Genomic DNA, 11,629 nt, shown 5'->3' with positions numbered 1-11,629 from the left:
GTTTTTTTTTTTTGTCTCCAGCTGGTCCTATTACACAGATTGTGATGACAACAACCCTGGCCATGAAACCCTGGTGTGTATGACAAAGTATTAACCTTCCAGCAGGAAAGAGAGAATTTGGCCAATAGACTTTATTGAAAGATTACACCAACCTGGTCTCAGATAGCACAGTCTCAGGAAAAAAAAAAAAATGCACACAACACTAGCTATAGAGACAGACATCCTGTTTTTGTTTTTCAGAGTTCTGTGGTTTAAAGCTGTGGTGTTTAAAGCTCTTTACACTGTAAGGAAAAGCAAAAGTTAGAAGTTCTGTACGTCAGCATGGTTAAGCAACTGTGGTTGAGTGTGCATTTTGTATCACTAGGGTCACGTAAAGGTAAATGTCAGTTGGTCTCTTTGCAGCAAGCGGTGTAATGCTGCAGTTCAGCAGTCATCACGTCAGCTCTCTCGGGAGGAAACCTTTAGAAGGTGAGATCCACATACAATGACCATCGTCAGTGGTAATTGCCGTCAGCTGAACAGCTGTAGTAATAACTCTTCAGCTGGAACAGGCTGCCAGGGAAGTGATAGCTACACCTGTTCCCCATGGGAAAGTGGGGTCTTAATTACTTTTTATGGGTTGAGAGCGAGACCAACAGTTGCTCTTCTTTGAGGCCCTGGCCACAACAGAGTCAACTCATGTTAAGGAACTGTGGGTTTAATACAATCCTGGCTAAAACAATTCCATGCAAAAGTTTAGAAAGCATTTATGTACTTCTGCTATGTTTCTATGTATTTATGTCTAACGTGGCTGTGAAATGCCTCGCTATTTCTGTTTGAGGTCTTAAAATGGTGTAATAGAGCTCTGAACGGGGAAGCAATCAGATATCCACTGTTCCCACCTCCAGTTGTTTTTTCCTGATCATAGAATGAGCTTTTAGACTCTACGAGGGAGATCCTATCTGCAAAATGATTAGCAGAGCAACCGAGCATGAGTATGTGGTTATTGCACAATCAAAGGAAGTGGGAATATCTGCTTTTTTTAAAAAGAAAAAAAAAAAAAGATAAATCAGGTGATATAAAGAAAGTACTAAGGTTAGCAAGAAAGAGCAAAGTGATAAAAATGAACTTTCCAGCTCTAGAAGTAATATTCTTGAGATTTAGACCTTCACTTAATTTAGATAGTTACCAATATATGTAGAAGATTAACCCTAAAGACCAAACAAACATGCTGTAATGAGACAAGTATAATCACTAGGGTTTTTTTCTAGGTTTCAAATCAGACAAAACATCATTTTGCAATCTCTATGCACTGATGGAGTCATCTTCTGATTGCTTAGCAGAGAAATTGAAAAACCGGGTGGGTAAATACATCAGGCAATAAGGTAGTTTAAGCATTTATTGTTAAAAACGGAACGACTCATCAACTGATTGAAATGAACGTATTTATATCATCTGTCAGATTTGATTAATCTTTAAGAGTATCACTCTTATTCAATGTTGGACACCTCCGAAACAGCCAGTATAAAATAACATAGCTCCACTCAGGTCAGCAACCACATGAGATTTTTACCCTCAAGAGCCCAGGCCAGAGATATTCAGCAGGTATTTCAGACAGCCACAGAATTCTACACTGAATATGATGTTCCCGAGCTCAGGAAGTTGTATTTTTCCATGGTTTTGCCCCAATGACTGAAAATAAACATCACCCCAACTACTCAAAGTATCCAGATCAGCCATATTTCTACAGAAAGGTATCTTAAGCTCAATTTGCAAACTTGCTCTTTGGTTTTGGTTTTATTGACACCTTCTACCAGGACAGTAAACCTTCTCTAAGCTTGCATGGATCACTAACATCAGAAATCCAGTACTGGACGTATTAACCGCAGAAACCTGGGCAGTGCTAAAACCCACTGAATTGGTTTGCTTTCACTCAAGACATTCTTAAATGGTACTTGCACCAGTTTCCAACCAGCAACCACTTCCATTACTGTGAAACTAATGCACATGTGCAGATTGACGCAGTAGGTGTTTGTCCAAGGTAGCATGGCTCAAGGGTAGGGACTCTGTTCTCCTGGGACAATATCTGCCTTCCCACGCAATGAAGGGAGTTTTGAAGAGAGCATGGCCAAAAGTCAGAAAACATCTCTCATATCATCTGCCTAGCAGAGAGGATTTCAGAAGATTCTACTCTTCATATCACAGAAAAAACCCCTCAAAAGTTGCAGACTTGAATTTTCATGTTTAATAATCAACACAGCAATTTACAAGGTTTAAAAAATGACCAGTTACTGGCTTGGGAATAAAGGTGTACTGTGAGGCTGATTCTGTAACTCATAATGCTTGTGAATGCGAGAAAAACTTCACCTTTTGGCCGCGCGACAAAGTCAAGCTTGACTTCACAAAGCAGTGCTCCATGTGAACCTGTCGTCATCACAGCAAACTATCCTTATCCGTTACGTGAAAGCCACGTTTTCACTTACTTTGCAAACTGAGAAGGTTCATTGCATATATACACACACCCCCCATTGGCTGAATTCTACTCTTGCAAGAATTTTTGCCTAATCATTGACTGCATTGTGACTCTAGGATGAAGATTTGTCACAGTAGTTATCAAATACATGTTATTCCCAAATGAGATAAAACCACTTTCCCTTACGTAGTTCACACCAAAGCGCGCGCGCGTGTGTGTGTGCGTGTGTGTATAGGGCAGGGAGGAATCTAACTGGTACGTAACTCCAGAACATGAAACAACATCTATGTGAACACACAGAATAAATTGTTATTTCTAGCAGAATGAGAGTGGAACTTTTAACAGAAAAAAAAAAAAAAATTAAATTATTTTCCCATCAGAAATTCCAAGGCACACAAGTGTAGGAAATACCCTACTAAGTGCAAAGCAAAAGCCATGCTGTTTTGGAAAGCCCACACACCGAAGCAAGTATAGCACACACGAAGACTTACCTGCTTATACTTCTGCTAAAAGACAAGACAAATAATCATGCTAAGTATAGCTGATATTCATTTATAAGATATAAGCCTATCAGGCAAATACAGGGTTAATATCTTACTGTTTGCATTAGAAATGGCAGTTTGAAACCAAGATCCCTAAATACATCATGTTCCGTGCTTATCCAACGATGTTCACATAAGGAAATGCTATATTTCTACTCAAGAATCAGGACAACTCTTAAATGAATGCATCCTACTAAGAATTACACACACACAAAAAAAGAGATTATTTGTGATGAAGGTGAAGACTGGCATGGCTTTAGAAGCCCAAAGCTACATGAAACAGTGTTTTGGCTTTGTTTCTACATAGTAACTTTACCACTTTATATTACACCTTTAACTTTTGACCTTATGTTTTCCGTACATTTGAAATTAATTACAAATATTCAAGAGTTAAAATGTATACATACGTTATATATAGTGGGTCTTAGAATTCAGTAATCATTAATTTAGCAATATTTAGTTGCAAGATCATTCTGTTTATATGCACCTGACATCCACATCAAGAGGAATTAATGAACTGTTAGTATATTACTTTAAACCACGTAGCATATTACTTCAAATACTCTCCATACTTTTTTTTTTTTTTTTTCATTTGTATTAGCTTTCTACTACACCTTTTCTTACTTTCTACACGAGAGAAATGCATTTAAACTCTGAGCTAGAAACGCAGGTACAGTTTGTAAGGTGCACTATACAGAATAACATACAATACCACCATTTCTCATATACTAAATGCTAGAAATAAGATTAGAACTGCTTATTTCCAAATGAAAAATCCTGTGTTTGCACCATACCGGTAAAAAAAAAAAAAAAAAAAAAAAAAAAAAAAGGACAAGTTGAATGGAACAATTTCTAATTCTCTGATTTGAAAGAAGGTCCAAAATACAGCATCTTAGGAAAATACGAGCAGAAGGATGTCTTGTATAAAAGCATAGTATAGTTACTATAGATTTAATAGACACACCATCTGTATGAGTTACCTGGAGAGAAAGTAACCATATGATATGAAAGAAAACATCTTCAAAGCAATCACGCTATAGATTGGAACCACATTACTTTCAAGTTCATCCTGAACCCCCATTGTCTCTATTTTTTCCTATCTGAAGGCAAGGAACAATTTACTCGTTGTTCTTTTCAAGCTCAGGTATTTACCAAAGGACTTTTCCTGTTACAATTCTATATTTTCCTCTTGCAAACATGAACTCAGGTGAGTTTTTCACTGTATTAAGGTAACATCCAAAGGACTAGTTAGACCTTCATGAGCTTGCACTAGCTGTACCAAACCTTTAGGCCATATATCACTGATAACTCAAGTTCTATTCACCAGCATTGCTTGTATCAGTTTCTGCATGTAACATAAAGCCTTAGTATGATGCCTGGATGCTCTGGGCCACCCAGGCCTTGCACTATGCTTTGATGCCCTGCTTTACATTTGAAATTTACTCCAGAATCCCCATCACCACACTGGAATTGTACATTGTACAAAAGCATGAAGGCTACTCAGGATCCTGTCAAAACACAACATGAAGGTGTCCTGCATGAAGACACTGCTATACTTATTTCAAGAAATAGACATTCACTAAACTAAACAGAATAAACATGAGATATCATTCAACGACTGCAGTGAACTCACTGATAATGGGAATTTTCCATCCTGGTCACCTTCAGCATTTCCTTAACAAGTTCACTTTCATATTTTTTGAACATTATTTCCTTATAAGTGTGCCTACTTTATCAAAATATGACACATAATACAGCCTTTCCATTTTCAGGCTGTATCTATAAATGACTATTTACATTTCCAGTCAATTCATACACTACTCATATGAGCAATGCTTTAGAGCTCAAACAGATGCAGAATTCTACAAAATGTGAACCTACCTGTAAATCTCCATCTCAGGAACTGCGTCAGCTGACTTAAAAAGTTAAACCAACAAAGACACCAAGGCTGCAAGCCACCCATTGCAGAGCAATACTTCACTTTCCAAGCATCTGACTACTTCCATTAAACTACATTGCATTTTGCAGAAACATCCACATATAGTTAAAGAAGATCATAAACACTTCAAATGCAGCCAGCCAAAGAATAATACTTTTCTTCATTGACAGGTCTCCCTCAACATTAATAAGCATTTATATTATAATTTTAAAAAATTGTTGTTCCACTTACTGTGCCACATCGGATACAGCTGACAGCGGCGACTCTTCGGATACAAGGTCAATGTCATCAGTGAAGCTGTTGGCCCGTGACATTTCTTGTGTATTCCCTTCTAAACGTCTTTTCACTGCACAAATATAAATAAATCATAATACATTAGGGACACAATATATACAAGCTCTTTCCCTTGCTTAAGATATTGTGCGGTAGATTAAAGAAATGGTTCTAGTAAGAGACATGGCTTTCTTTTTTTTGTCAGAATTGAAGTTAATGCTTATATGCCATACCAAAGCATATATGTGCATATACATAGTTCAAATACACAGGAACCTCTTACAAGAACGTCTTGCCTTCTTGAGGATGGTCTCCCTGTAAGCAAAAATTCACTATACCCATGATTTCAATGTGGGCATGACAACAAAAAAAAAAATCTGACTTTCATTCCCCTTAATTAACACCGTGTATGCTTTAATTTCTCTAAACCCCTTCTGTAAAATTCTATCGCTATTATCCTATAAATAGCACTTTTATTTCAAGTATTGTATTTGGTGACTACATTCACCAACGTTCAAAAATTCTGCCACAGACCAGGGAAGAGCCTCAGGTGTGTAAATGCAGTCAGCTCAGCATAGTAACCACAATAGATACAAAGCTGTAGGATAGGAAAACTAACAATTTCATCCCAGTTTGGGAAGACATGGCCGGCGAATGAAGTTCACTCACAGACTGCAAAAAACAGTCAAGTACAGCCTGGTAACTGATGAAACCTGATGTTTTAAAAAGCTCTAGCCTCAGTGTTTATTTTGATCAAGTACAGGGCTGACTTCTTTCACCATACACGTGAAGTACGCTTGAACCTGCCTTTCTGAGTTCATCTGCATCAATATTCATACGCAATTCCTGCTATAAGGTCTTCTCAATATCTTTTTCTATATATATTTTGTTCAAAAGGTACATCTAGCTTAAATTGCTGTGATGTGAAATACGACTACTAGCGATCCTAACGGTTTCTAAGAAACCATCCCTATCTATTTTAATTCTGATCATTCTTGAAAGCTTAACACATGCAGTTATGAGCTGGCCAAGTCTAACTTGGAAAATGCACAGGATGACACATCTAAGTTCCATGGAGGAAAAGAAAAAGATAAACAGTCGCAGGGGGAGAATCATGAAAATTAAGTGTCAAACCAATGAAGTAAAAGACAAAGTGGTGTCACTTGCATATGCTGTGATGGGTGAGAAGAAAATAACAACCCACATCACAGAAATAAAAAATCTGCCCTCCTAAAAGACCAAGTTGTTGAAATTTCAAGTTCATTCTACAGCACCACTTTGGCTGGACTACATTCAAGCTAAATACTAAAAAGCATACAACATTAGAGCTTACTATTAGAAGGGCCATAGCATGAATAGCAATGAAAATTAAGTCTATGGAATATAAATATAAAATAGCATAACTAAACGTTGCTAAAAGACATTAAATCACAAAGCTATTTTATTTACATCTGCTGCATTTAATCACAATTAAGCTGTTCCCAGAAGAAACCCAAATCTTCCCGGCACTGGGAACATGAACTTCTGTGTGTGGTTGCTCTAGAGGAGCTTTATTTTGTGAGACCTGCCAGTTCTGCACTTATTCTGCTAAGACTTTTTTCCTCCAAGGGCGTTATTTCTGGACAAAGTCTTGAGAGACACAGATCCATATGTGAAGTATTGCTTTGAGAAGTAAACACAGATTTAATCAATTAATTCATTCTCTAAGGTGGTAACACTGCACATGATCACATTTGCAAAATTAAACTGGGGGAATTCTGGCTTCCACTTCAGTTTTCCCCATAGAAGCCTGGCAGAATTAGAGAGTTGGCCAAGGGCAGAGTTAAGTCACTGTGCCCATGTAAGGCATAATCAACTTAAAAGGAAATTATTGTATTGCTATCAATTCGTACTACACAAAGGACTGCTGAGATAGTAAGAGAAGGATCTAATTAATTCATGGGGGTTTTGCCTCCTTTATAGCACAGGGTAGATATTAAAATTACTGCAATGCATTTGTCATAAGTATCATGACAATCACACATATTTTATTTCTGTAATGTTAAAGGTTTGGTCTATATTCACTGATCATACTTAGCAAACAGCAGTATGATGAGATATCTGCATCCATGGGTTGTTAAAAACCCCAGAAAACCCTAATTGTTTACACAGGGCTTGCTAATTCCTTTTGTAAGCAGCATTCACTGCTACAATGGCTTTTTGCTCCATAACATGAGAGTAATGAGAAAATTGGGACAACTTTACTGTTACTGCAGGGTGGGCCTGGAACCCCTGCTTCTCTGACCATGGACCTTCTGCAGAGACAAGTACTATATAATCCTGGGCTTAAAATGGCCTCAACACATGCTTGGTTACCTATACAAGCACGGCAATCTTCTGTTTCATCTTTATATAGGGTAAAATCATGCAAATTTTCTGTTTGGGAAGACTGCTATGCATATCTGTGACAGACTCATCCCACAAGCAGTAGGCATACATTTCATTCCTTCAAGCGTTTTGAAAAAGACAATGACGTGATTATGTAATTTGCACAACCAGGAGTTCCACAGCATATACTCCATCGTTAATTTTATTAGTTGAAGATGTGCACTCGGCTCCATAAAACGTGGGTCATGTCTCCAAGATCACCTCCCTGCTGCACCTCTCCCCTCCCATACTTCCCACATGGTCAGATCTGTGGACAGAATGATTTTTTGCCAGTTTGGTTACAGACTAGATTTTTTTTCAAAAACCTGCCTCTAGCTTACACAAGTATTATGAGAAAGAAGAGCTTCTCCTGGAAGTGCTGCTCTTAAGTTAAAGCAGAAGTCACAGCTCTGAGGTTCATAATATTTAGGTGGTGATATTAGAAAATTCCCCCACTACTCTCAAAGCCACTTGACTCAATTCAGAGTCAGTTCAGGTTCATGCTTTGTGAAGTACAAAGCTACCACAAAATACCACCTTTTTTATCCTGGTAACCCAAATAATAAAAGCTATTAAGGGTGAATCCCTGTATGGTTTTATCACTGATTAGTTCTGTGTGTTCCTGCTTAAAAATATTAACCCATTAATAGTGTTTTCTGGCCCACACATCCAAACATTAATGTCAATGGTAAATACAAGTAACATGTCCTCTCTTCCAAATATTTTCTGTCCTTCAGGTGTCTGTCAGAGTCATGAGCAGTTATTTGAAACACTCTTTCTGGAACCAACTCAGTTTGTCGCTTTCCCAGAGTGAACTTCCAAAACTCATTTAGCCAGCAAAGTTCAGTCATGAATCAAAATTCCCAAAGTCACACAAAAAGGAACATTTTTTTTTTTTTTAACGTCAAGGAGCCATAAGCTCTGGGTAATGAAGTAATTAGTAATAATCATGGATGATAACGCTTTCATTTTGAGGAAATGTGGAGCATTAAAATACATTCAACACATGGCAGCGATGCTTTCCAGAAATACAACTCAAAGCTGTAAGGTCCAGCTACTACACATGGTAAGTTTGTACCAGCTGCAGCTCAAGCCAGAAAAACTATATCTTCCTTCTCTATGTTTATTTTAATAAATTTTCCTTCTCCAAACTGACTTTTTGGGAATGAATACCTATTTTTTATTGTTGCAGAGTAGCAAGGAGGAGAGGCAAAGAAATATGAAGGGGAAAACCAAGAGAAGCCATCCTTCCTTTCCATGTGTGCTACTACTCATAATGTGAAGAAGCTGTACCTATTCCGTTATAAAATATATAATACATTCAGAGCATGAGCAGATGGAAGCAGCAAGTTGAAAATATAGAACAGTATCTACCACAGTACAACAAATACCAGTGAAGGCAGTAGATCTAGGAATCTGTGAAACAGGTCAACTCATTAAATGAAAGAGCGAAAGGAAAACTGTTTCACATACTATTTTTTCCTTCAGTGTTCATTTCTAAAATGGTGAGAACATAATAGACACATCAAAATGTAACCCAGAGATGTTTTCGTAATGGTGCTTAGCTTTATCTAACCTTAGATTCCTTATCTATATTATATTAACTTCTGTCTTTGTAGCATGGTGTGAAAGTGAACTCCCAATTTACAACTGCAGTAGAAAATATGATTGCACGTGGTTCCCGTTACCATAGTCATTCTCAAATAGGCAATGCCCACCAATACCAGGACAAAATAGCCAGGAAGACTTTGCACTATTCTCTTCTCGGATAATGAGTAAAGAAATAAAGCAAACCCAGGTCTCTTCTACTGCAAATAATTCCAATTTACTGTTTTTATTAGGAAGGTTTTTCACATTCACCAAGAAAAACCCAAACATGAATTTAAAGATAACTCATGCCTTTCCCACACAGTCTACTTTACAGAAGTCTGAAGACAACTGCAGTAGCTGCTTATGTTATACAGAAGGGTACCTGCAGTTGCTACTCCTAGGAAAACACAAACACCAAAGAACTTGAAAGAAAGGAGATATTTGGCAAATTCAGCTGAGGAAACACAGGTATCTGGATAGAAATGGATAGTAAACGTGAGACAGTTTAGCATAAAACAGTTCATGTCACATGAATATTTATTCTTCAAATTGTTAAGTACTAGGATTGCATGAAGACAACGCCGAGTACCTGCTGAGAGGGGAGAGCTCACTGAGCAGGTGGTTAAAGATGACCAGGAAAGCTGTAGAGCTGCATGTAAAACCCCAGGGCTGGAGCAGGGCCAAGTAGGACATAAAAGGTAAGCTAAACCCAAGTTCAAAGCAGTAAAAAGATTGACATATAGAGAATGCTGATGAGAATAAGGTGTCATCTATTAGATAAAGGTAAGGGTGGGAGCTTTTCTTTTTTTTTCTGAGGGTTTTGCTTGCTTGGTTGTTTTCTAAAACAGAACATTATTAAAAAAAAAAAAAAAAAAGCAGGCTTAAGAGACCAAAAGTAAATTCTAATCTAGTCCTTCAGCGTCACTGTCTTTTAATCACTTTCAGATCAGAAGTTGTTAAAACACACTATCAAAACAGCAGGCTCTGCTACTCAATGTAACAAATGCCTTCTTGTTTTAGATATAAAGGCAGCACGTTGACAGAAAATCCATGGAATGACTATGCTACCTTTATCCACAGGGAGGAACTACCTGTGAGATCACAGAATTGGTTCTTATCTTCCTTCTTGTGGCAGGAGCTCCTACACCTCACTGCCCAAAACACAGTATTTTTGAAGACCTACAGAGATGCCAACTGGTTTGGGGCCTAAACTGAGACATTCCCAAATCCTTACTTTCCTCAGAAAAGAAGAAAACTTAATGGCTTATGAAAGCCAAGGTGCCTTAGAAGTGTCTGACACCTGACCACCAGCCTGACTTTAAAAAACCTCTTCAACTTGCTCCTATTATTCATCTCAGCAGCCAAACAGAATTCAAGCTCCTCTGAGCGGTCGTGTTGGAAGAACACAGCAACAGGTATTATTAGCAGAGACTAACTTATTTACAAAAGTTCTATCGTGAGCTTTTCTTCATTACTGTTGTGGAACAAAAGCATCAGGAGTGTACTCGGTCCTAGTCGAAATAAAGCGCTATTTTGATTTTAGTTTTCTGTAAAAGTATTAAAAATCTGAGCATCTGAAGATGGGATTTTAAATCCTTACTAGGTACTCAAATGTAAGTCATCTGCAAATGCCAAATACTCATATTGTCCCATACACAACTCTTAGAGCTACAAGTGCCTAGTACAGTTAAAGCCAAGCCACTTTATGAACCTAATTTTAGGCATCTAAATTTATTGTCATCAGAGACATGGCTGATACTGAAAATCTTGTACATCCTCCCTGAATTTGTTTTTGCTCCCAGGAGACCTGCAGAATCAGACCAAAATTCATTAATTCTGTTCTGCCAGAAATAAAAGAGCATCTGAAAAAGTCAATTGAGAAATAAGAATAAATTTGTATTTGCTGTGAACATCTTACTAAGTATACGTAAAAAGCGCCATGCACTATTGCTGCTGTACTTAGTTACATGTTGGGCTGCAAGTGTTTTAGATAAACTTCAACATCTGGTTTCCTGTGTATCTGATTTGAAACAATCAGCACTCAAATTGCACTAATGCTGACTTTATTTGTTGTACATTCTTTTGTTTAGATAAGCCTGCAGGCCAAATTACATACTGACTTACACCCCGTGGAACCACAATCACTCATTACATGTCTAATGGGACAGCACGGAGATGTAAATGAATACCAACACATAATTCAAAGGCATGTAGTACTGGAAAACATGCAGAGAGAAAACAATGAAACATATTTCTGAACGCACACGGAGATACTGTTATCTACCCGCATGCCTGAACTTCCTTGAAAGTAAATAAAAAGGATGCAACATATACAGAAAAATAACCACCAAAAAATTTTCCACAGCATCATAAATATGCCTACTTAAGAACATTCAGTACAAAAATCAACTTTTTTTTTTTTTTTTT

The 11,629-nt window shown here is 37.6% G+C and overlaps 1 protein-coding gene across 1 annotated transcript in view; it reads right to left on the bottom strand.

The window, feature by feature from the left end:
* LOC113490642 (potassium voltage-gated channel subfamily KQT member 1-like) overlaps nucleotides 1–11,629 on the bottom strand; it is a 479,623-nt gene that overhangs the window by 393,713 nt on the left and 74,281 nt on the right. The window contains 2 exon segments of the mRNA XM_026867187.1: nucleotides 2,944–2,958; nucleotides 5,165–5,279. Of these exon segments, the coding sequence (XP_026722988.1) occupies nucleotides 2,944–2,958; nucleotides 5,165–5,279 (130 nt within the window).

This window comes from Athene cunicularia (assembly GCF_003259725.1).
Source record: "Athene cunicularia isolate RWA chromosome 1 unlocalized genomic scaffold, athCun1 chr1_part2, whole genome shotgun sequence".
Taxonomy (NCBI): Eukaryota; Metazoa; Chordata; class Aves; order Strigiformes; family Strigidae; genus Athene; species Athene cunicularia.
This window is presented reverse-complemented; position numbering and strand designations above follow the sequence as displayed.